The 26,588-nt window shown below is 48.3% G+C and overlaps 1 protein-coding gene across 1 annotated transcript in view; it reads right to left on the bottom strand.

Moving 5' to 3' along the window:
* TKTL1 (transketolase like 1) overlaps positions 1–26,588 on the bottom strand; it is a 35,190-nt gene that overhangs the window by 6,121 nt on the left and 2,481 nt on the right. The window contains exons 2-9 of the mRNA XM_004065112.4: positions 18,708–18,825; positions 14,708–14,805; positions 13,120–13,311; positions 12,909–13,036; positions 11,376–11,569; positions 8,814–8,978; positions 3,276–3,432; positions 874–1,004 (exon numbers count right to left, since the gene is read on the bottom strand). Of these exons, the coding sequence (XP_004065160.1) occupies positions 874–1,004; positions 3,276–3,432; positions 8,814–8,978; positions 11,376–11,569; positions 12,909–13,036; positions 13,120–13,311; positions 14,708–14,805; positions 18,708–18,825 (1,183 nt within the window). The remainder of the gene's footprint in view (positions 1–873; positions 1,005–3,275; positions 3,433–8,813; positions 8,979–11,375; positions 11,570–12,908; positions 13,037–13,119; positions 13,312–14,707; positions 14,806–18,707; positions 18,826–26,588) is intronic.

The raw sequence follows: 26,588 nt of genomic DNA, 5'->3' as shown, positions 1-26,588 counted from the left end.
TCGTGCCACTGCACTCCAGCCTAGGCGACAGAGTGAGACTCTGTCTCCAAAGAAAAAAAAAACAAAAAACAAAAAACAAAAAACACACAAAAAAGTACCTAATAATATGTAAAGTGGGAGCCCACTTATAAAAAAAAAATCAAAGAAACGCCCATGAGTGCTTGGAAAGGGAACGTACAGTCCCCATCCCGACTGTGCCAGGGATTACCTGTGTGGGGCATGGGCGAGGTCCAGGGTGGCAAGGGGAACCTGCTGAACGTTAGTGGGAAAGGCTGGAAAGATCAAGACCACACTGCCTTGTCTCCCGTGCAGCCAGGTTCTGAACAGGAATTTGATTCTGTCCATCTGATGCCCTTGCATGAGGTCCCACACACTCTTGGCGCCCTAAGCTGTTCCAAAGGCAAGCCAGGGCCAGGGAACCCGGGTTCGTTTGTAGTGGTATCCTACCACCCGCTCTCCAGCTTCCTGGATGTCAGGACACAGCAGGAGCTTCTTCGCCTCTGGCTGCAGCCACTGGGGACTAACACTATAGTCTGGGACTCTGCCTGAAGCTTGCTCCTGCGGCTTCTTAAGCACCCTTTGTTAAACACCTTCTCCTGTTTACAACACCTAGAATGGTCCCTGTTTCTTCTGCTGAACCCTGACTGAGACAGGCTGTCAGGTTTTGTTCAGTATCCTGTACTGTTTGACTCTTTTACAAGGCAAATGTGTTTGTGTGCATAATCTCCTGTTTTTTTTGTAAAGAATTCTATCACCAAATTTTCTATAATGAATATCACTTTTATGTTGAGGAAAAAAAGTCCAATCATCAGTATAAAACTAGTAGAGTCCAGAAGCATTTTCTGTCTGAAACTAGTGTCCCCTTAAAAATACCTTGGCATTGGCTGCCAGAGCAACAGCATGCTCCGTGGAAACGGCATCAGTTGGGTAGAAGATCGTGCACTTGGGAATGGTTCGGAACATGGCTATATCCTCCAGGGCCATCTGGGAAGCACCATCTTCACCTGAGAGAACCAGAGCCCGATGAAAACAGGAGCATAACCCCATTAAGAACCTGCCCTCCACCCACTTCTAGCTCTGAAGAAGCAATTATTCCTATTGCCACAGGGTGTCCCGAGCTGTAGCAGAGCCCCATAAATGGTCCCGCTGCATCCTCACAACTCATTTACACTGTGTTCTTGCACGCCTGTCTCCCTTGAGATCACACTGTGACACCTCGGGTTAGTCAACTGAAAAGTCTCAGCTGACTTTTCAGATGGATCACTCCAAGTTACTGTCCACGATGGCTGAGCATTGGTGGCCTGAGTTTGGCCTGCTAAGTCTCTGAACCCGTTCTCTTTAGGAAGGTCCTCAGGCTTTGTTCTCCCTTTTCTGCTCTATCTTTTCTATATCCAGAGACCGGGTTTTGCATACCAAAGTGGTCTTTTTCATTTCTCCAGGCCTTCCAAGTAGTTAACACACCTTCAAAGCATGCTGAGGGTGCTACAGGGTACTTTAGGGTGTATCTGGGAACGTAGTTTCTCGCCAGAAATGTGAAAGAGAAATCTTAATGTGCACTGGGCAGCTTAGGTTTTCTCAGCTAGGAAGAGGATTGTCACCATGCACACTGCCTTGCCTAGGACCACTGTCTAACCTCAACAGCCCAGCTCTTTTTTTAAAAAAATTAACTATTATTATTTTGAGACGGAGTCTCGCTGTGTTGCCCAGGCTTGAGCGCACTAGGTCATCTTGGCTCACTGCAGCCTCCACCTCCCAGGTTCAAGCGATTCTCCTGCCTCAGCCTCCCAAGTAGCTGGGATTACAGTCATGTGCCAACATGTCTGGCTAAGTTTTGTATTTTTAGTAGAGATGGGGTTTCACCATATTGGTCAGGCTGGTCTCAAACTCCTGACCACGGGTGATCCACCTGCCTCGGCCTCCCAAAATGCTGGGATTACAGGTGTGAGCCACCGCCCTGGCTTTTTTTTTTTTTTGACAAAGCCTCTCTCTGTCGCCAGGCTGGAGTGCAGTGGTGTGATCTTGGCTCACTGCAGCCTCCGCCTCCTGGGTTCAAGCGATTCTCCTGTCTCAGCGTCCTGAGTAGCTGGAATACAGGTGCGTGCCACCACACCTGGCTAATTTTTCTATTTTCAGTAGAGATGGGGTTTCACCAAGTGCTGGGATTACAGGCATGAGCCACTGCACCCAGCCTTCCAGTTCTTCTTTGGATGGAACCTAGAGTCACTTTCTCCATGTGACTATTTCAAAACTGACACTGAGCACAGCCACAGGTGGGCTCAAGGACCCTTTCCTAGGCCCCTCTGCCCCTGCAACACTGCCGCGCCTCCTCTCCCTGGCCACCACCTGTGCCTCCAGCTTCACCCAGACAGCCGTGACTCCAGCTCCATCTAGAGCCATCTCGTCCAGCCTCATTCTCCCAGGGAGTCCCTGAGATGGCTTCCCAGTGTGCATCTCTGGCATTCTAGAAGCAAGTGTGTGCAGCCACATCTAGTAAGCCCATCTGCCTGCCACAGGCACGCCAGCTGGCTCATCTTTCCCATGTCATTTCTGTCATTCACGAAAATGACTCTCTGACGTTTCCCAAGTGAGGAATCCCGGAGACTCGTGTGTTTTGCTCTTCACACCATTGCAGAGTGCTCCATCTGTTAGGAGGCACACTCACCTCTTTCCTCACTCTCAGGTCCCCCCCCCACCCCCCTGGTTTTCTCCCCCACCACCTTGCACACCTTGTTTCAATCCCCTCTCTGGCTTCCCGTTTCCTGTGGTTTCCTTCTAGCCCACCTGCCAGGTGACTACTACTCTGAGAAGGGTGTGTTTATGTCATGCTCCAGGGTTCTCGCTGCCCCAGGCAGGAAGGTGGTGATGGTGGTCCCAGCCCCCCTCCCACCTGAGCAGGCTGTGCAGCCAGCCAGAATGCTCCTCTCCTCTGTGATGCTGTTCGCCCTCAGTTAGACTGCAACCACAGCGAGGGCAGAAAAGGCTCCATGACTCTGCCAGTCCTGTCCATAACCTGCACACAGCTCAACACACAAGGGGCACTCTGGATAAGCAACTGTTTCTCACTGTCTGAAACAACAGTACCACCGAGAGATGCACTTCAAAAGTTGCCCTGAGAGTCTGACACTTTTAAAGTACAATATGGCTTTTTCAAGAAAAAGGCTTGAATAATCAAACTTCATGGAACCATAAGGAAATTCGTGGTTTAACCAATCACATGCTAATCTTTCTCTGTGAAGGAGGAAGGCTACCAAGATGATGGCATTTAGAACCCTTACCAACAGATACCCCACAGTGGGAACCAATAATGTTGATGTTGCTCTCAGAGAGGCCTCCTATCCGGATGTGATCAAATGCTCGAGTCAGAAAGGCAGCAAAGGTGCTAGCAAAAGCAATGGTCCGTCCACGGGAGGCACAGCCCAGAGCCACGCTCACCTGCAGCACAGAGAACATGAATCAGAACATCCCTGGGCACTGCCCCCACCGCCCCTTCTCCCACAGTCCCCATGATAACCCCCATTCTGCACCTGCTGAACTGCTCTGAAGTTCTAGCATGCGTCCTTCCCACACCCCTCTTTCCTCAAACCCTGGGCACCCGTCCGTCCCTCCTGCTCAGACGGTGCCCTCAACTCATAGCTCCTAGGGAGCAAGAGATGAGTCTCTCCTGCCTGCCCTCCTGGTGTCCGCAGCTTTCCAGGGTCCATGCCCCGACAGGACATCCTGAATCTGTCCTGTTCCTGCTTTCTCACAGGGGTCTCCAGCCATGCAGCGCCTCCTCCCCTCTTGTGCTACTTCCCTTTCTCTTGGATCATTCTATTTCCATTCAGGTGTGCACCAGCCCCTTTTATCTTCACACCCCCATCTCCGCCTTGTCCTGCTTTTACATCTGTGTTCTCCTTCGCAGCAAACTTCTCAAAACTTGCCTATAGTCATTGCCCCTGCCTTCTCATTTTCCACGATCTTCCCAGCCTACTTCATCTAGGCCACCATCCCCACAAGGGACCTCGAAGCCACAAAACCAAGAGGCTGCCTGACCTTGGGTGGCCTGTGACTTGACTTGGCCCCTGATCTCAAGGCATTTCCTCCTCTCGGCTTTTGCAGTGTGGCAGTGGCCCACTGCTGTTGCCTCATGGGCGCTGCTGGGGCAAGTCCTCAGGGCCCTGTGCACCCTCGGGAAGTCGCATCTGGCCCAATGCTCCCCTGATCTGCATTCTGGTAATGATCCCCACTTTACATTGCCATTCCTTACCCCCCCTCCCCAGAAGTCCGGGCTCAAATACCCCAGAAGGCTTCAAACTAGAATACGAACCTCTCTGGGGCTACACACAGGCTTTCCAAAGGGGATGTGGCTGTGGGTGTTACACTCAAGATCCCAAACTCCAGATCGACTCTGTCTACATTCATCTGCCAAAAGGAGGGTCTGTGCTTCCCTCATGGTCTTTTTTTTTTTTTTAGACAGGGTCTTGCTCTGTTGCCCAGGCTGGGGTGCACTGGTGCAATCTTGGCTCACTGCAACCTCCACCTCCCGGGTTCAAGCGATTCTCCTGCCTCTGCCTCCCGAGTAGCTGGGATTACAGGCACCCGCTACCACGTCTGGCTAATTTTTGTATTTTTAGTAGGGACGAGGTTTCACCATATTCGTCAGGCTGGTCTCGAACTGACCTCAGGTGATCCACCCACCTCGGCCGGCCTCCCAAAGTTCTGGGATTACGGGCGTGAGCCACTGCCCCTGGGTCTCCCACTGTCTCTTTTAACAATCACCTTCTAGCAACCTGATCCCCAAAGGGCATGCTCTCAGCCACCTGACTCTTACAGGGGGATCATCCTGGAGTGCAGAACCTCCAGACCCAAGTAAAGAGGGCAATTTGAAATAACTATGCTGGTGGAGAGAAAGTGAAGAACTTAATTAATGAAACTGTCAACTCTGTAAATAACTTTTATAAACAACTTTACATGAAAGATCACTATGTGATTTTTTGACTTACAACTGGGAAGGAATTCAAAGAATTGAGTGACATTCCTCTAACAAAACTTCCCTTCCCATCTACTTATTCATGTGAGTAAGGTTTCATAGCACATCATGAAAATGAAAAACAGGAATAGAATCTGTTTTCAATGCTATCACATTCAAACTACAAGTATACTCATCCACTAACATACCAGCTAATAATAATCAAAATTTTATCTCAGTCCAGAAAAAAAAACCTAATGCTCAGAGGCCTATATTATAATTTTTAAAAAAAGCTATCAATTTATATGCATATTTTTGTTGCAGAGAAAAATGACAGGACAATCAATAAAAGGCTTTCATGCATAAAGATATATTGGGGAAATGAATAGAATGGAAATGGAAATCAAGTAGAAAAAGGGATTTAATTTCTGACAAAGAAAAGTGGCTTGGCATGAATTTTTTTTTTTTTAATTACAGACCAGGTCTCACTATGTTGTTCAGGCTGGTCTTGAACTCTTTTTTTTTTTTTTTTGAGACGGAGGCTCGCTCTGTCGCCCAGGCTGGACTGCAGTGGTGCAATCTCAGCTCACTGCAAGCTCCGCCTCCCGGGTTCACGCCATTCTCCTGCCTCAGCCTCCCAAGTAGCTGGGACTACAGGCACCCGCCACCACGCCCGGCTAATTTTTTTTTTTTGTATTTTTAGTAGAGAAGGGGTTTCACCATGTTAACCAGGATGGTCTCCATCTCCTGACCTCGTGATCCGTCCGCCTCGGCCTCCCAAAGTGCTGGGATTACAGGCGTGAGCCACCGCGCCCGGCCTGGTCTTGAACTCTTGAACTCCAGCAATCCTCCAGCTTCAGCCTCCCAAAGTGCTGGGATTACAGGTGTGAGCCACTATGCCCAGCCAGTGTCATCATTAATGGCATGACTTGAGTATTAAAGTATCAAAAATGTCAGTATGTGAACAACTACATCCTTTGCAACTACGTAAATTTATGATTAAAAATGTAGATGTGGCCAGGCCGAGGCCAGAGGACCCCTTGAGCCCAGGAGTTTGAGGCTGCAGTGAGCCACAATTGTGCCACTGCATTCCAGCCTGGGTGACAGAGCAAGACTCCATCTCTACAAAAAATAAAAATAAAAAAATGATGTTAGCTTAAAACTAGGCCAACGAATATGTAGTTTAGAAAACTGCATTTAGTGGTGTGGAGCAGCCACATGTGAAAATGACTGACTGATCTACTGCCCAGCCATCTGATACCATTGTCTCCCCTCTGTACATCTAACAGGTGCCCCAACCCCCCAGGCCCACACAGAGCTCCTGATGGTGCCCCTCAGTCCACTTCTCCCCCAGTCTTGTCAATCTCAAGAGGTGACATCACCTTCCCCCAGGTGCTGCCACCCACACTCAAGCACCAGCCTTGGTTCCTGTCCTGACACCTGCCGTTGGCATCCTGCTGGCTCTCCTGCCAAGGCAATATGTGACGAGTCTGCTTCCCTCCGACTCCACAGCTACTGCCCTGGTCCAAGTCACCCTCTCCTTCTCCTCCCTTTCCTACGTGAAGCCATTCTCCAGTCTTCAGAGTTTTGGAAAACGCAGGCTGTTGCTTTCCTGCTTAAAGCCCTCCAGCGGCTTCCCAGCAAACTGCAATAGAACCAGAGATACTGAAAAGGGCGCCTATAAGACCCCGTATGACCTGGGCCCTGGAGAGCTTTCTGCGTTCACCATGCTTCTACCACTTGGCCTTTCCTCTTCTCTCCAAACATTCCAAGCCTGGGCCTGCCTACAGTTGGCCATGCCCCCTGCTTGAAATGCTGTCTCCCACATCTGTACACGGCTCACCCCTCGTCACCTGAGACTCAGCTTAAGTATCACCTTTTCTGAGAGGTTGTCCCTGACTGCCCCTGGTCAAGCTCTACATTGTAGCCACCTCTTTCAACATGGCCCTAAATACCACCTGCTCGCCTTTTCTTTACAACTTTTTTCCAACTGTGAGAACATATCAGCAGGGACGGAGTGGACTACATGGCTGTGTGCTGAGGCAATCAGTGAGGTGGGGAGCAAAATTTTTGATAGGAGCATTAATCCAGAAAATTACGGATCGCATTGTTTTCCATTCAAAATGAAAATAGCTTAATGAGCCAGGCTCGGGGGCTCACACCTGTAATCCCAGCACTTTGGGAGGCCGAGGCAGGCAGATCACCTGAGGTCAGGAGTTGGAGACCAGCCTGACCAACATGGTGAAACCCTGTCTCTACTAAAAACACAAAAATCAGCCAGGCATGGTGGCACATGTCTGTAATCCCAGCTACTTGCGAGGCTGAGGCAAGGAAATCGCTTGAACCTGGGAGGCAGAGGTTGCAGTGAGCTGAGATCGTGCCACTGCACTCCAGCCTCGGTGAGAGAGAGAGAGACTCCATCTCAAAAAAAAAAAAAAAAAAACACCAAAAACCAAAAAAACAACAAAAAACCCAAATGGCCCAGCAGAGCATGGGGAGCTGTGGGGGCACCCATCTCAACAGGGTTGCTGTTTGGCTTCAGTCAACTGGCGTCAGGAGGGAATGCCACCCTATGGTAGTAGTTCTTCCCATTTTTCAAAAGAATCCAGAAATGTGTATTCTATATAAGACCTCCTGATTCTTTTGCTTTTTTGAGATGGGGTCTCGCTGTTTCACAGGCTGGAATGCAGTGGTACACTGCAGCGTTAAAGTCCTGGGATCAAGCATCCTCCTGCCTTAGAGTCCCGAGTAGCTGGGACTGTAGGCTTGTGCCACTACACCTATAATCTGATTTTTAAATGCTGGCAACTAATTTTTAAAAAATTTAAAATGCTGGCTGGGCGCGGTGGCTCACGCCTGTAATCCCAGCACTTTGGGAGGCCGAGGTGGGCAGATCACGAGGTCAGGAGATTGAGACCACCCTGGCTAACACAGTGAAACCCCGTCTCTACTAAAAAATACAAAAAATTAGCCGGGTGTGGTGGTGGGCACCTGTAGTCCCAGCTACTTGGGAGGCTGAGGCAGGAGAATGTCATGAAGCCGGGAGGCGGAGCTTGCAGTGAGCTGAGCACTCCACTCCAGCCTGGGCGACAGAGCGAGACTTCGTCTTAAAAAATTTTTTTTAAAAATACTACTTGTTCCAAATAAAGTCACTGGTGGTCACATAAGACCTGCTGGCCTGTGGTTTTCTGGCATAATGACAGGAGCTGGGCATCATCTTCTATGACGCGCAGAGCTTTAGAGTTCAAAGGGTTTACTGGCCGTAACTCCTTCCTCTCGAGAGGGGTGTGCTTGTGTGCATGTGCTTGAGATACTCCCTGCATTAATATCACTCTGGGGAGAGACTGAGGCATAGATAAGCAGAATGGCTTTGCCTAAGGCACCAGCTCTAAGCATTGATATTCCTGTGATTGAAGTAAGTGCAACATTTGCATTTCTGTGATATATTAGGCCCCTCTACAGTGGAGAGAAGGAAACTCTGCATTCCCTGTGATCCTCAACCAGTGTGCCTCTGGGTGGTTGCAGAATTGGGCAGAAGGAGCTACTAGGGAGCCTGGGATGCTTCAGGCCCAGAGCCCTGGGTTCAGATGGTTCTAGGCTCAGAGGACCCACTGTCTGTGGCCTTGGGCCTGCTGCCCTCAGCCAACTTGCAGACTCCAAGTGCCGAGCAGTCTATTACGGCCCTCCTAGCAGACCTAGAAGCCACCTCTCAGACTCCACCTGGCTACTTGCCCCCTGCTTCCCAGGAAATTTTTTTCCAGTCCTTTTGCTTTCATAAATGGAAAGAAAAACTAGCACAGGCTGGGCCTCCTGTGTCCAGTGGGCCATTGATTGTAAGAAGCCCTGAGAGACACTACACACTCACCATGTTTTGCTCAGCCATAAAGCACTCGATGAAGCGCTCAGGGTACTCCTTGTTGAATATCTCAGAGAAGGTAGAGTACTTGGTGTCACCATCCAGCACAACGACTCTGTTGTTCGCGTAGCCCAGCTTAGCCAGAGCCAGACCGCATGCTTTCCGAGTAGCTATCTAGAAGACAGAGACAATCAGGTGGTAGAGTTTCTTCAAATGCATTTAGAAGGAACGACTACAGAAGGAAGGTACCATATTGTAGAATGACAAATTATCATCTATCTTGAAGAAAGTAAATTCGTGACTCACCAAAAATTTCCTTTAATGTCATAAACATGGACTGCTAGCCAATCTTAAATCCATACTAAATGGCTGATGTGGCACCCAAGTTTTTCTCAAATTGTGCTCTTTTTAGTTAACATCCCCCCCTCCCCCAACCCCCACTTCCTAAGCAGGTAAACACTCCACAGCTCAAGAGTGAGATTTCCGACATTAACGGTTCTCATTATATTTTTCAAATTACTTGGCCAGGTGTGCTGGCTCACATCTGTAATCCCAGCATTTTGGGAGGCTGAGGCAGGCAGACCACCTGAGGTCAGGAGTTCGAGACCAGCCTGGCTAACAAGGTGAAACCCCATCTCTACTGAAAATACAAAAATTAGCTGGGCATGATGGCGGGAGCCTGTAATCCTAGCTACTTGGGAGGCTGAGGCAGGAGAATCGCTTGAATCCGGGGGCAGCGGTTGCAGTGAGCCGAGACTGTGCCACTGCACTCCAGCCTGGGTGACTGAGCTAGACTCCATCTCAAAAAAAAAATGTTGAATTTTATGAATTGCTTTTGTTTAGTGTGTATGATGATGATCACACTTCCCCCCTTCCTTTGACCTAACACTAGAACAGTGAATTCTATTCCTACATCTCCTGGCATGAGTCATCTGCATTACTAATTTGAGCTCACTGATTCATTTAATTTTTTTAATGTACTAATGAAGTTGAGATGGGCTAATGTTCTATTTAGAATTTTTATATTGGTATTCATAAAGAAAGTTGCTCTACAGTTTTCTTTAGGCTAGCTTTGTCACATTTTCGCTTCATAAGTAAATCAGGATGACATTTTCATCTTCCTCCGTATTTGGAAAAATTTGAAACAGTTTAGAAATTACTCTTTTCATAAAGGTTAAAAATGAGTCAGTCTTATATAACCTGGTGAGCCTGGTGCTTTGGGGGTATAGCACTTGGATAATTTTCTCCATTTTTTTCTAGGGCTATTGATCCATTTAAGTTTTTTATACCTCTTTTAGTCAATTTTGATATTTTATGTATTCCTAAAAATGGTCCCCCCGCTTTTTACACATTTTCATACCAATTATGCAACTATGGAGTTATATAGTTTTCTCAAACTTTTTTTTTTTTTTTTGAGACAGAGTCTCGCTCCGTTGCCCAGGCTGGAGTGCAGTGGCCCAGTCATAGCTCACTATCCCCTCAAACTCCTGGACTCAGGTGATTCTCCTGCCTCAGCCTCCAGAGTAGCTGGAACCATATTATGGCACCATGCCTGGATAATTTTTAAATTCTATGTAGAGATGGGGTCTCACTACTTTGCCCAGGCTAGTGTTGAACTCCTGGGCTCAAGTGGTCTTCCTGTCTTGGCCTCCGGATAGTGCTGGGATTACAGGAGTGAGCCACTGTGCCTGGCCCACCCTTTGTTGATACACCTTCTCATTTCTTCTGGTTTTTGTCTTCTGATTTCTCAAGTATTCAAAATTCATTTATTTTCAACCCTCATTACCAGGCTAAGAAAACATGAGCAACACTCAAAATTTCTCCAAATAAAGAAGGATCAGAAAGTGTGTCCTTCCTCCCTAGGCTCGCCACCTTACTTCCTCTAGGCCATAAAGAACTTGCCTATGTCAGGTCTGCTATGATATACCAGAAGGCAGGATGTAAAGGTGCTAAAAATCAAAAGGACTTGATACTCAAGAGTTTTGTGCATAATTTGATTCCTTTTTGAGGTTTCTGATGAATTGGCTTGCTCCTCTGTGTAATTCAGAGAGTAAGTTCAAAAGGTCAGCCCGCCTGGGGCCAGTCTTCTTAGCGGAGACACAGAGTCGTGGCAGTTTCATGCACAAACCAAAGTTAGGAAGCTAGAAAGAGGCACACCACACCAGGAGCTAATAAATAGCAACTGACCAATCAGAAAATTCAGACACACACGTGAAAGCCAAAAATAAAAATCAGACCTAATAAAAGAGAAGGGGAGCCAGGAGTGGTGAAAGATCAAGCACCTACTGGGTGCAATGTCCACTACTCCGATGCTGGGTGCACTGAAAGCCCAGACCTCACCACTACACAGTATCTATCCACGTGACACAGCTGCACTTTGGACCCCTAAATGTATTTTTTAAAAACGGCAAACCTCTCTTTATTGCCTACAAACTGTTAGTTACATGTCACTCTAATAATTGGTTCGTCCATGGAGACCAGAATAAAAGAATCCTGTGTACATACGAACAACATTAGAGAACAAAGCAGTTGACGTACCTGATTTATTCAATTATCCACCTTTCTGCCTACCTTGTCACCAACTCTGTAATCAGGTGGAGAGGTCATCCTTACATCTGTGATGTTGACTTCAGGTGAGTCCTCAATGGGGAGCTGTGGGTCAAGATTCCTGCTGGTCTCTATCTGGCTCTCAATTAATTTGATAATGGCATCTGCTCTTTCTCTCGGCATTGGCTTTCCATGCCAACTTTCTGCATCCTCAATACCTGTAATGAAACAAACAAAAGACATCCATTCCATAAATATTTAGTGAGTGCCTATGAGGTCACCTGAAAAACAGACCCTGATGAAAAAGATGTCACCCTAGGACTCACGGAGGAACACCTGGCACAGAGGGCCTGGGATGCTGCTGCAGCCAGAGAGAACAGCTTGGACAAAGGCCCTGAGGCTTTTTGTTTTGAGACAGGGGTCTCACGCTATGACTCCTCCCCAAGCTGGAGTGCAGTGGGTGATCATAACTCACCACAGCTTCCAACTCCTTGGGCTCGAGTGATCCTCCCGCCTCCGCCTCCTAAGTAGCTGGGATTATAGGTGCAAGCCATTGCACCTAGCTATGCCCCTGAGGGCCACTGGTGAGTGGAAGGGAGAATGAGAACAAGGCTGGAGAGACAGGTAGGGCAGACCATGGAGGGTGGGTCTTGTGGGTATGAGAAGTTTGAGTTTTATCCAAAGCAAGATTGGAAACCATTGAAGGGTTTGGAGTGGGGAAAGTGACTGATCAGATCCACTATAGAAAGATCACTGTGGCAGCAGTGTAGAGACTGGTGTGGAGGGAGGCCAGCTGGAACTTTGGGAGAGATGATGGGTGTGGCAACAGTCATGGTAGTAGAGATGGGGAGGAGTGAATGGGTCCAAGATGTAATCTCGGGGACTGGGTCTATGTGTGGGCATATGAGGGGGAGGCAGAGGCAAGGACAACACCCAGGGTCCTGCCGGGAGCACACTGGTAAAATAATTTACTGAACGGAGGGTACCAGAGTAAAACTATATTTTCGGTAGGAGTCACAGAACAGTTTTATTCTAAAATGTCTATAGTCTTTTAAAAAAATCCAGGAGCCGCACTCTTTGTGATGAGTTAAACGTGAGATAAACAATTTCAGCTGTCAGCCTTGAAATGTGATAGTTGGTGATTCCAAGCTCCCTTCTTCCCCAATTCCCAGGGTCCTTCCAGAAGAGTGTGGGCTTAGGCACGTGTGTAGGTATGCACTCTTATTTCTGCACCTGCTCATACACACAGCACGCTTTCTGATTCTACTAACCGTAGAGATTGTTCCCTGTCAGTCCTCCGATGGGCTGTACTCGTAGCCACTCCCTCGTGCAGGCAGCACATCACTGTTCACCTGCTAGGGCTTTTGATATCTCCTGTCCTAAGCAGACACTAGCTAGTGAAAATAAGAGAGCAGGAGCCTCCAGCATATACTCCAGGCAGAATTGCTATTCACTAAATGAGTCATCTGCCTAGGCCCCTCTAAGCCTCTCCCGCCTCTGCTGCTGAGCGGACAGATGCTTTTAACAACCAGGAGCAGGAGGAAAGTGCTTGCTTACTTGGGGTGCCCCGGCCCTTGAAGGTCTTGGCCACCACAGCAGTGGGCTTGTGCTTCACCTGAGAAGCCTGCCAGAATACCTGGCACAGTGCCTCCACGTCCCGGCCGTCCACCACATAAGTGTTCCACCTGCCAACAGAGGAGCAGGCTGGGTTACAAGAGATGAAGGGGGCAGGACAGAATGGAAATCAAGCACAAGAGAATACAGTTACCCAAAGGCTTCGCAGCGCCTCTGATAGATGTCTATGCAGTGCTCGGCGGGCAATGCACCACTGTGTCCCAGGCGGTTCACATCAAAGATTGCCACAAGATTGTCCAGACTGTGGTAGGAAGCAAAGGCCATTGCCTCCCAGACAGAGCCTTCTGAGGACTCGCCGTCACTCATGAGGCAGAACACCCGGTAGCTGGAGCAAGACAAGAGAGGTTTAGGACCCTGTGGGGGATCATCTGGGCCAACCAAGCAAATGCATTTCAGGAGGAGAAACGGACGCAACTGGAGCTGCTGCTCCAGACCATTCGCTTCCCACAGTCTCCCTCATCAACTCTGCCCCAGCCCAGCAGCTAAGAAAGCCAAGCTTGAAAAGCCTGGGGGCTCACAAACAGGCTTTGCCTCTGGCTAGTTTTCTGTTCTAGCTGTAAAGCAACTTTTAGGTACTTCTGCCACATTTCCTTATCAATAAGCAAACAGGGCCAGAGGAGCAGGGGAAGAAAGCAGCATCCTTAAGTTCCCCAAACATTTACACATTCATTTTTCTGGTAAGTTCCCTTTTAAAGCATTGCCACCTTCTAATTTTTTGTTTGTTTGTTTGTTTGAGGCAGAGTTTCTATCACCCAGGCTGGAGTGCAGTGGCGTGATCTTGGCTCACTGCAACCTCCACCTCCCGGGTTCAAGCAATTCTCCTGCCTACAGGCCCACGCCACCATGCCCAGCTAGTTTTTGTATTTTTTAGTAGAGAGGGGGTTTCGCCATGTTGGCCAGGCTGGTCTCGAACTCCTGACCTCAGGCGATCCGCCCACCTCGGCCTCCCAAAGTGCTGGGATTACAGGCGTGAGCCACCGCCTCCCGCCGCCACCTGCTAGTTCTGTTCTTACAACTTATTTACAATAATCACAACAATCAAAACACCCCACCTTGGAAACGTGTTCTGCTGTGAAGTAAATTCCTCCACAACCAACGATGTGAGTGTTCCCATCAAGAAAACACATCTGGCCAGGCACAGTGGCTCACATCTGTAATCCCAGCACTTTGGGAGGCCAAGGCAGGTGGATCACCTGAGGTCACGAGTTTGAAACCAGCCTGGCCAACATGGCGAAACCCCATCTCTACTAAAAATACAAAAATTAGCTGGGCATGGTGGTGCACGCCTGTAATCCCAGCTACTCAGGAGGCTGAGGCAGGAGAATCACTTGAAACTGGGAGGCAGAGGTTGCAGTGAGCCGAGATCGTGCCACTGCACTCCAGCCTGGCCACAGAGTGAGACTCAGTCTCAAAAACAAATCACACATCCCAGACCCCACTAAAGTGCTGGAAGTTTTAAAAAAGCTATCAACCCTAGGATAAGAACGGAAAGGCAACAGCAGCTGAAACCTTTCAACAGACCTGTGGGAGAGAAAGTGGGGCAGCCGCCCGAGCGGGGGAGAAGGCACAGGGAAGGCCTTCCAGAGGGGTCACCACGGGATGTGATGGGGACTGGCCCTTCAGGGCTCTCCACCTCACAAAGATAGGTGGCTGCCCCCCGAGACTCTAGGAAGGGGATGTAGTTGTAGGGCAGTTAAATGGCTTCTGGGGAAGAACCTCACCTGGCCCTGTCGAAGTACTTGCCAGTATATGCCATTCCACATGCAACTCCCAGTCCTTGTCCGAGCCATCCTGTTGCCACATCCACAAATGACAGTCTCTGTAAGAGAAGGGACCCAGTGAGCCCAGACGCAGCTGCAGGACATGGTATCAGGTGGACTCACGCACTGAGTGCAGGCTGCTCCTTGTCAGCTCTGTAGCAGCGTCCCATCCGAACAGCCCCTCCCACCCTGCTGGGTGAATTCCTCTTCACCACACCCATATGCACCCCAAGCTTCCGATCAACGTTACAAGTGGAAAATGGGTCAAGCCCAGGGCTCAGCCTGGGCTGGAAACTCAGGTGACTAAGGTGACGAAGACATCCACTGTCCCTGCCAGGGAGTCATAGGTAATCCATACAGTATGGCAAGGGTGGCTGGAGCTTTGGGAATAGAGACGGGGAGCCCAAGTACAAAGCAGAAAACGTAAAGTATGATTCTTGCCATTTTCCCATGGCCTTTCCCAGTCATGCACAAATCACATGTTCCATCCTATGGAGGATATGGATTCTTAAAACAGAAACCAGAAACAGAATACTCTGGTTCCCTGGTTTATAAAACTCAGGTCAACTGAGATCTTACAAGTGCTCATCTAGAAGTGCACACGCTAGAAATGAATCCCTTTCTACTAGCATCTACCCCACCCCCAACATCCTGTTTGCAGGCACAGGGTCATCACTATCCCAAGCAGAAAATGTGGCCCTCTGTGGGCCACAAGGTCATGCCAAAGAGCTGCTGCACTGACTGGAGAGGCCCAACTTGCAAGCATACTGAATTTACCCAACAGCTTCTGCAGCCACCGTTTCGACCTGGTCTTAAACATCCCTTGCCTCTGTCACTGCAGTGGTCTCCCAGCCTCCCCCACAGCCATTCTCAATCTAGCCACAAGGGGGAGCCTGTTAAAACTGAAGTTGACTGATCACATCTCTCAACTTTCTAAGGTCTTCCGACCTCCCACCAAGTAGAGCTCAACTGTTTGCACCTGTCTGCCCACCCCAGCCCCCCCCCCCCCCATCACCTCCATTTCTCCCTTCCACTGCTCTGGCACCCTGGCCTCCTTGCTGCTCCTTGAACAAAGTGGGCATACACCTGCCTCAGGGCCTTAGCACTCATGGCACCCACTACCGGAGTGCTTGTGCCTGGATGTGGGCACAGCTCACTCTCCTGCCTCTTCCAAATCCCTGCTCAAGCGTCAGCACTGAGGTCTTTCTGGACCACTCTTTTTCAACCAGTGCCTCCTACCTCCTCCACTTTTACTTGATTCCAGATGCTTGGCCCCACCTGACACTCCATCTATTGACTTAAAAGTTTGTTTCCTGCCTGTCACCCTCCTCTGCTCAAACGTCAGCGCCATTCGAGCAGAGATGAGCGAGGTCATCACTACTGTAGATGGATGGATGGTATTTATGATTCTCTGATCTCCTGCTTCTTGCTTCCTAACCCTCTGCTACTCCCCCCTGGTTGCTCTTGACCTTCCCCGGAATTCTCTGCATGCTTTGTGCCCCCCAGAGACTCCCTTTTGGTTCTGCATTTCCAGCCCAGCAGAACTGTCCCACTCAACTCAAGTCTCTTTTGACTAGGCCTCTAGCCACATCTCCCTCCCTATGGCACCCACCACACTCACGTAACAAGCTCTGGCTCCCAGTCGCCTTGCATGCCCTTGGAAGTCCTATAACATAACGGACCGAGCCTGGGCTCAGCAGTCAGACCAACTCTGCTTCCCTCTGGCTGTGAAGTGTGAGGCCAGTGGGCCCATCTCAAAGACTTTATGGGTGCAATGGAGACCAGAGCCCCCTTAGGTGACAGGAGGTCAAGGATAAAGTGAGGATAGATTGAGAAAATGGTGAGGCATCAGTATGATGCCTGTTATGGCAGAAGTGCTCCCACATGGGTGTTGTCTTTCTCAAGAACCCTTATGCTGCGGGGGAGACGATTCAGGGAGGTGAAAGGCTAGAATAAAGATCTGCTCTGCCTGGAGTATGGCTGTTTACCCCATTCCCAGGCAAACCACAATGGACTATGCTTCATGTGTTTTCTCTTTTGTTCCAATTTCATCAGCCAGCTAAATCTGATGAACACACAAATTCTGGCAGCCGAACAGTGCCTGGTGTGCTGCTGCCCGATAGAAAGCCTCTTCATCCCCTAAGGCCAATGGCTCTGATAGCAGCTGTTATATGACAGTCTAGACTTTTTTTTTTTTTTGAGACAGGGTCTTGCTCTATCTCCCAAGGCTCAAGTGATCCTCCCACCTTAGCCTCCTGAGTAGCTGCAGGCACGCACCACCACGCCCAGCTAATTTTCGTATTTTTTGTAGAGACTGGGGTCTTGCCATGTTGCCCAGGCCGGTGTCAAGAGATCCTCCTGCTGGAGCCCCCCAAAGCACTGGTGTGAGCCACTGTACCCAGCCTTTCCTTATTTTAAACCAGAAATCTAAACACCCATATTGCATTTATATATCTATTTTTTTTTCAATTTTCATTGTAAAGGGGGCTGGACGCAGTGGCTTGTTGCCTGTAATCCCAGCACTTTGGGAGGCAGAGGTGGGCGCTTGGGCCCAGGAGTTTGAGGCCAGCCTGGACAACATAGTGAGACCATGTCTCTACAAAAAATACAAAAATTAGCCGGTCGTGGTGGCACATGCCTGTAATCCCATCTACTCCAGAGGCTGAAATGGGAAGATTGCTTGAGGCCAGGAGGTCAGGGGTGCACTGAGCTGAGACTGAGCCACTGCACTCAAGCCTGAGCAAGAGCGAGACTCTACCTCCCTGAAAAAAGAACAAAAAAAGATGTAAAAAAAGTTCAAGTTTATAGACATGTTTAAAGACTAGCACAATGAATTCCTTCCTGTATACTGCTCACCTCCAATAACCAACTGAAAGCAATGGAAGGCATTTACTTCATCCCTCTCTCCACACATGCGTGTACACATGTAAATTCTATTTATTTTTTGCCAAACCATTTGACGTTATGGTTCAGACACCAAGATGAGGGTCACAATTATGATCTTTAGGCACTTCAGCTATGCCCAGTTTTTGTCTTTACTTCCCACTGTGCTAATCTAGCATTTCTATTTGGACACGGTACTCTACCCAGCCAGATTTTTCTTTTTCTTTTTCTTTTGAGATGGAGTCTCGCTCTGTCGCCCAGGCTGGAGTGCAGTGGCACGATCTCGGCTCACTGTAACCTCTGCCTCCCAGCTTCAAACAATTCTTGTGCCTCAGCCTCCCGAAAAGCTGGGATTAGAGGCATGTGCTACCATGCCTAGCTAATTTTTTTTTTTTTTAAGTGGAGACAGAGTTTTGCTATGTTGACCAAGCTGGTCTCGAACTCCTGGCCTCCAGTGATCCACCCACCTCAGTCTCCCAAAGTGCTGGGAGTACAGGCGTGAGCCACTGCACCCGGCCCCTAGCCAGGTTTTAATTTGCTTCGGGACACAGTGTACTTTGAGATGGCATCAAACCAGCCACACATTCTCAAATTGACCTTGTTTTTAAGGTTCTTTTTCTTTCCTATCCCCCATGATACTTCATGAAGTGGCTGGTCAGATGTGCAGAAACAGAAGAGGAAGCTGACTGACAGGGGTGGGATGTCCCTCCCGGTTACACTCAAGTTCCCCCAGGCTCAGTGAGTGGGATTCACTGAGGCTGCCTGCTTCTCCTCAGGCAGCACAGAGGGTGGGAGCAGCATAACCCTGCCATGGGGGAAGCGTTTGTGCTAAGTGGGGCGAGGCAGGGTATGACCAAAGGAAAGGAAGGACAGTCAGCTCTCCCAAGCCACCCTTCCTACCATGCCATCACAGGGCTCCAAGTGGCCCTCACTAGAACACTCGAGCTTTAAGATGCAAAGAAAGAAGAACCAAAATAATAAACGAGGCCCATTTCAGGCCTTGTTCCCACACGGTGGCTGTTCAAACTGGGCTTAACCAGCAGGTGCCACAGCAGCCCTGGGCTCCCCACCGGCATACCTTTGCGAGGACAAATCGGTCATTGTCCGGATTCTCTGGATCTGACTGCTTGTACCTCATGATGTAGAAGAACAGCACAGACATGATCTCAGCAGAACTGCTACATGATGTAGGGTGGCTGAAAGACAGACATGACACTGGTCATTTCTCACAGCAACTGGCTTCCTAGCACATGACCTCGGCACATGGTCTCCTCATAGAGGCGGTCATTTCTCCCAGCCCGGGAAGAATCCAACCAAGGGTAAGGAGTGCAGGGCTCACAGGTTGGAAGGGCGCTTTAAAGCCCGGTAAGCTCACCACCCCTCCCCCTGTGCACAGCGAGGCCAGCTCCTAACAGCAAAGCACCGTGGACTCGGGGCAAGTTTCCTTCGTGCCTCTGACATGAGTATTCTTTCACATGCTTAAATTCATCTGTGGCCTTTCCACATGCCGAGGAACTTTCAGGAGCACTGTGAATCAGAAATGCCATGAAGATCCCATTCTACCTTCTACAGTGAATTTCTTTTAGGAAGTGAATGGTGACAGACTGAGAAATCTGTCATGGTAGAGTAACTGAGGCCCTTTCTGAATGCTGCCAAAGTAACTGCTGCTCTTAGAAAGCGGCCTGCATGTGAGTCCAGCCAGGCCCTAATTAATTAAAAAGGGGGAGGGGACAAGACAGCAGGGGACAAAACCAACTCCCTGGAGCTCTGCCCCAACTGCAAGTAAAAAAGGATGTTAGGCCCAGCTCAAATTAATAATCTCTCATTTCAAATTTCACTAAGAAAGTCCCCATTAAGAAAATGGGGACCGTCCCTCCCCCATTTTCTTAATGGGGACCCGTGAAGGGATGGGCCCTCACTCTGTCACCCAGGCTGGAGTGCAGTGGCATGATCATAGCTCATTGCAGCCTCGACCTCCTGGGCTCAAGTGATTCTCCCGCCTTGGCCTCCCAAGGTGCTGGGACTACAGGCATGAGCCACGCACCCAGCCTGATTAAAAAAAAGCTTCAAAGGACACAAAAGGAGGGCTTTTGCACATGCAATTGTCGAAGGTGACTGATGAATGGTTTTGGGGTGCTGATGGCAGAGCCCACCAGGCTGCAGGGCTGGCGTGGACATTCTTCAGGACCTCTCGTTCACACTCACTGTCCTGGACATCTTCCCTGCATTGCTAGGATACCTTGTTCTTTATTCACTAAGCTCCTTCCTGGCTCAGTGAGAGAAAACTCAAGAGGCCCCGGCAGCAGAGGAGTAACAGGCTTCAGTGGAGAAGGGACCGAGAAGGAAGTAATTGGAAATCTCTTCTTCCTCCCAGGTTCCATCTCCTCTGCTCTCTCCCCACTGCTGAGGGTCGGCAGAAAGGGGGGGTGACACACTCCCACCCCGTCCTTGTCACACTGTGATCTCCCCCAACGCATCAGTGCCTGCATCTTCGAGGCTCCAGAAAGACGATGTGCCCTTTCTACTTTGGAAAATCACAATTCTCAGAAGACCAACAGAAATGCATGTAGAAAATGATGGAAGTTACTGGGTATCAGAGGACACGATGACCTGAATGAGCAAGAAGATGGTGGGGGGGCGGGGGGTAGGGTGGAAGCCAGCTAGGACTCGGTAGTGACAAATGCATAACTATTTGCTTATTTTGAGTGCCTTTTGCTTCAAATGAGAGGTTTCTGCTCTCCCATGGTGAAGTGTGAGGCATAAATCCTGCTTCATTATGGGGGACTTCCAGGGGGGTGGCATGGAGCCCAGGAGTCCCCCTGGCATGATGAGGGGGAAGTTGGGAAAGAGAAGCAGAAAGAAAATGGAAGGGGGCCAAACGCAGGAGGTGTGAGGAGGAAAGCCAAGGAAGATGAGGGGAGAGGGAATGATAAAAAGGAGGGAGAGGCCAGGCGTGGGGGCTCACACCTGTAATCCCGGCTCTTCTGGAGGCTGATGCAGGAGGATTGCTTGAGCCCAGGAGTTTGAGACCAGCATGGGCAACATGGTGAAACCTCGTCTTTCCAAAAAAAAAAAAAAAAAATTAGCTGGGCAGGGTGGCATGCACCTGCAGTTCAAGCTACCTGGGAGGCTGAGGTGGGAGGGTTGCTTAAGCCCAGGAGGTCAAGGCTGCAGTGAGCCATGATCACGCCACTGCACCTCTAGGCTGAGCAACAGAGTGAAACCCTGCCTCAAAATAAATAAATAAATAAATAAATAAATAAATAAATAAATAAATAAATAAAAATTTTTAAAAATGGGGAATGAGAGGTAGGGTCTAATAAGTAGGAGGCAAGGTAGGAGGCTGGCCCAGGAAACGAGTCGGGGTGTTATTTTGTGCGCTAATGCAATGGGTTAATGCATTCGTTTCCTAAGGCTGCCAGGATGAGTTGCCACAAGCTTGATGGCTCAAAACAGAAATCCAAAATCCAGGTGGCAGCAGAGCCACGCTCTCTCCCTAGGTCCTAGGGGAGGATCGCCCTCGCCCCTGCCTCTCCAGGTACTGCTGGCCCCAGGCGTTCTTCGTCTTGCAGCTGGGTCACTCCCGTCCCTGCCTCTCTGCCTTCACAGGACCTTTTCTTCTGCGTTTCTCCACGGGGTCTGTGTGTCTCCAATCTCCCTCTTCTTTCTCTTATAAGGACACTAGTCACTGGATTTAGGGTCCACCCTAAGTCCAGGATGATCTTATCTCGAGATCCTTAACTTAATTTCACCTACAAAACCCTGTTTCCAAATAAGATCACATTCACAGGTACGGGGGGCCATGGACTGAACGTGTCCCCCCAGAATTCCTATGCTGAAATCCTAATGCCAGTGTGACAGTATTTGGAGGCAGGGCCTTTGGGAGGTGATTACGCTGTGAGAGTGGAGCCCTCATGAATGGGATCAGCGCCTTTATGAGAAGAGGCTGGAGACCCACCATGTGAGGATACGGGGGGGAAGGTAGTGCTCGAGCCCAGAAGCAGGTCCTCGCCAGAACTGACCATGCTAGCACCTTGATCTTGGATTTGTAGCCTCCAGACGGTGAGAGACGACTGTCTGCTGTTTAAGCCACCCGGTCTTGGCATTTCTTATAACAGCCCTAAGTGATAACTGATTTGGGTGCCCCTATTCAACCCTTGTTTTGACTTAGATGACATTCTCTACAGGGAAAATTTCTTAGGACTATTGAACAAAATGTAAAGTTCTCTTCTTGCTTTTTGGTTTGTTTTGCAAAAAAAAAAAAAAAAAAAAAAAGAAAGAGGAATGGGTGAACCAGAACATCTGGAAAGTCTGGAGTATCACTGAGGAAACACAGGGCGACTGAGAACCCGAAAGTGAATGGAAACCTACGATAGAAGTGAGATATGCTTTTCTGTTGTCACCTCATCGGACTGTGTGTGATGACACAAATGCCAATAGCCGGCAAACAGCGAGGAAACGAACATGATTCTGACAGTTTCAGGAGTGCCCACGCTGAATGATTTTTAAGTTGACTATCTGCCTAAAATAAATAATTGTCTCATTAAAAAAAAAAAAGAAAAAAGAAAATGGGGACTTAGGCCGGGCACAGTGGCTCATGCCTGTAATCCCAGCATCTTGGGAGGCCGAGGTGGGCGGATCACCTGAGGTCGGGAGTTCGAAACCAGCCTGACCAACATGGAGAAACCCCGTCTCTACTAAAAAAAAAAAAAAAAAAAAAAAGAAAATGGGGACTAAAACCTCTTGCTTTGCAAATGTCCTCTAAGTGGATGATTTAGATTTAAAAGCCACACAGATCCCTTAAGAAAATGCAGCCATCTGTTACCAATTTTGAAGGTGAAGGGAACAAAATGAACATGTACAAAAAATTCAAACATATATGGTTCTTAACTGCATCCACACTGTCCTCTTACTATCTAGCCCAGGCTCTGGAGCAAGATTTATTTATTTAGTTTTTGAGACACAGTCTCACTCTGTTGCCCAGGCTGGAGTACAGTGGGACTCTCTCGGCTCACTGCAACCTCCACCTTCCGGGTTCAAGTGATTTTCCTGCCTTGGCCTCCCAAGTGTCTGGGATTACAGAGGTGCACCACCACGCCCGGCTAATTTTTGCATTTTTAGTAGAGACAGGGTTTCACCATGTTGGCCAAGCTGGTCTCAAACTCCTGACCTCAGGTGATCCACCCCACCTCAGCCTCCCAAAGTGCTGGGATTACAGGCATGAGACACCGCGCCTGGCCAACAAGATTTAAAAAAACATATTGTACTAAGTATTTTCTCTAACCACAATGGGATGACGTTAGAAATCAATAATAGATGGAAAACTGGAAAATTCACAAATTTTTGAAAATTAAGCAACACACTCTTACACAACCAAAGACCAACGGCGAAATAAATAAAGGGCATCCAAATTGGAGAAGGGGAAGTCAAACTAGTGCTGTAACACTGATGATACGATCATACAGCTAGAAAACCCTAGGCCAGGCGCGCGGTTGGCTCACGTCCGTAATTCCAGCACTTTGGGAGGCCGAGATGGGCGGATCACCTGAGGTTAGGAGTTCAAGACCAGCCTGGCCATGGTCTGGTGAAACCTTGTCTCTACCAAAAATACAAAAATTAGCTGGGTGCGGTGGCACACACCTGTAGTCCCAGCTACTCAGGTAAGGCAGGAGAATCGCTTGAACCCGGGAGGTGGAGGTTGCAGCGAGCCGAGATCATGCCACTGCACTCCAGCCTGGGTGACAGAAACTCCATCAAAAACAAGCAAACAAACAAACACAAACAAACAAAATCCTAAAGACTCATCCAAAAGACTCTTAGATCTGATGAACAAATTCAGTAGTCTCAGGTTACAAAATAAATGCACACAAATCAGTAGCACTACACCAACAACGACCAAGCTTGAGAATCAAGAACTCAATCCCTTTTACAACAGCTGTAAACAACAAAAACAACAAATAAAACCCACCCTAGGAATATACTTAACCAAGGAGGTGAAAGACAGCTACAAGAAAAACTACAAAACACTACTGAAAGACATCACAGATGACACAAAGATATCTCATGCTCATGGATAGGAAGAATCAATATTGTGAAAATGGCCACACTGCCCAAAGCAATCTACAGATTCAATGCAATTCCCATCAAAATACACCATCGGGCTGGGCACGGTGGCTCACGCTCACGCCTGTAATCCCAGCACTTTGGGAGGCCAAGGCAGGCGATCACCAGGTCAAGAGACCGAGATCAGCCTGGCCAACATGGTGAAACCCCGTCTCTACTAAAAATACAAAAATTAGCTGGGAGTGGTGGCGTGTGCCTGTAGTCCCAGCTACTCGGGAGGCTAAGGCACGAGAATCGCTTGAACCTGGACAGCAGAGGTTGCAGTGAGCCAACGTTGCGCCACTGCACTCCAGCCTGGGCGACAGAGCAAGACTCCGTCTCAAGACAAAAAAAAAAAAAAAAAAAAAATACTAAAAGTAGTAGATTACCATCTATCTACCATTCAATCCAGAAATTCCACTACTGGCTATCTACCCAAAGGAAAAAAAGTCATTATATGAAAAAGGTACATGCACACACATGTTTATAGGCAGCACAATTCACAATTGCAAAGATAAGGAACCAACCTAAGTGTCCATCAACCAATGAGTGGATAAAGAAGGTGGTGTATATACAACATGGAATACTGCTCAGCCATAAAAAACAATGTATTTTGCAGCAACTTGGGTGGAGCTGGAGGTCATTATTTTAAGCGAAGTAACTCAGGAATAAAAAACCAAATACTGTATGTTTTCACTTGTAAGTGGAGCTAAGTTTTGGAGTGATATAACGGACTTTGGGGAGGAGAATGAAGGGGGAGGGTAGGAAGGAGGTAAGGGATAAAAGACTACATATTGGGGACAATGTACACTGCTTGGGTGATGGGTACACTAAAATCTCAGAATTCACCAATATAGAATTTATTCACATAAGCAAAAACAACTTATACCCCTAAAACTATTAAAATTAAAAAAAGAAAATGAGAGGCTGGGTGCGGTGGCTCATGCCTGTAATCCCAGCACTTTGGGAGGCCAAGGTGGGCAGATCACCTGAGGTCGGGAGCTTGAGACCAGCCTGACCAACACGGAGAAACACCGTCTCTACTAAAAATACAAAATTAGCTGGGCGTGGAGGTGCATGCGTGTAATCCCAGCTACTTGGGAGGCTGAGGCAGGAGAATTGCTTGAACCTGGGAGGCAGAGGTTGTGGTAAGCCTAGATTGTGCCATTGCACTCCAGCCTGGGCAACAAAAGCAAAACTGCGTCTCAAAAAAAAAAAAAAAAGAAAAAGAAAAAAAAAAGAAAAAGAAAATGAAAAATCTCTTAGAGACAAATGAAAACAGAAGCACAAAATACCAAAACCTATGTGATGTAGCAAAAGCAGTGCCAAGTGGGACATTTCTAGCTGTAAACACATTTTTTAAAACCCCTCACATCTGGCCGGGTGCGGTGGCTCACACCTGTAATCCCAGCACTTTGGGAGCCGAAGCAGGCAGATCACTTGAGGCCAGGGGTCTGAGACCAACCTGGCCAACAAGGAGAAACCCCATCTCTAGCCTGGGCGACACGGCAAGACTCTGTCTCAAAAAATAATAATAAATAAATAACCCTTCAAATCAACAACCTAACTTTACAACGTAAGGACTAAACCCAAAGCTAGCAGGAGAAAGGAAATAAAAAAGATCAAAGCACAAATAAAACAGAGACTAAGAAAATAGAAAAAATTTAATGAAACCAACTTTTTTTTCTTTTTGAGACAGGGTCTCAGTTTGTCACCCAGGCTGGAGTGTAGGGCACAAACATGGCTCACTGCAGCCTCAAGCAATCCTTCCGCCTCAGCCTTCCGAGTAGCTGAGACTATAGGTGCTTGCCATGTCTAGCTAACTGTTGTATTTTTGGCAGAGACGGGGTTTCCCCATGTTGCCCAGGCTTGTCCTGAACTCTTGAGCTCAAGTGATCCAGCTGCCTCGGCCTCCTAAAATGCTGAGGTTACAGGCGTGAGCCACCTCCCCTAGCCAAAGCTGGTTCTTTATAAAAAGTCAACAAAACTAGCTATTAATAGATGGGCAGGGCATGGTGGTGTGCACCTGTAGTTCCAGCTACTCAAGAGGCTGAGAGGAAGGAGAGTTGCTTGAGCCCACGAGAGTTCGAGGCTGCAGTGAACTATGATTGCACCACTGCACTCCAGCCTGGGTGAAAGAGCAAGACCCTGCTTAAAAAAAAAAAAAAAAAAAAAAAAAAGTACAATCAAGTTAAAGTGGAGTCATTAATACCGCTTCTACAGAAATAAAAAGAGTGACAGTGTACTATGAATAACTGCATGCCAACAAATGGACTAACCTACAAGAAATGGATAAATTCCTAGAAACAGAAAGCCTCACAAAACTTAATCAGGACAAGAAAATCTGAATAGATCTACAACTAACTAGTAAGGAGACTAAAGCAGTAATAAAAAAAAACGCCCAATAAACAAAAGCCTCATTCGTAATTACTACCAAACATTTAAAGAAAAATTAACAACAGTCTTCTTCAAACTCCTCAAAAAAAAATTTTTTTTTTCTCTACAAGGTCTCGCTTCTTCTGTTGCCCAGGCCGTAGTGGCACAATCTCAGTTCACTGCAAACTCTGTCCCCCGCGTAGCTGGGACTACAGGCACGTGCCACCACGCCCAGCTAATTTTTGTAACATTCTGCACAGGGGATTGCCATCTTGCCCAGGCTGATCTCGAACTTTCTAGGCTCACACGATCCGCCTGCTTTGGCCTCTCAAAGTCCTGGGATTACAGGTTGGAGCCACCACGCCCGACCTCTCCAAAAAATTTAAGGTGAAACACTTTGAAACTCATCCTATGAAGCCAACATTACACTTTTGATACCAAAAGCAAATACTACAACAAAACTATAGACCAGGCCAGGCGC

The sequence above is a fragment of the Gorilla gorilla genome, chromosome X, assembly GCF_029281585.2.
Source record: "Gorilla gorilla gorilla isolate KB3781 chromosome X, NHGRI_mGorGor1-v2.1_pri, whole genome shotgun sequence".
In the NCBI taxonomy this organism is placed as follows: domain Eukaryota; kingdom Metazoa; phylum Chordata; class Mammalia; order Primates; family Hominidae; genus Gorilla; species Gorilla gorilla.
The sequence above is the reverse complement of the archived record's forward strand: the minus strand, read 5'-3'. Positions and strand labels throughout refer to the sequence as shown.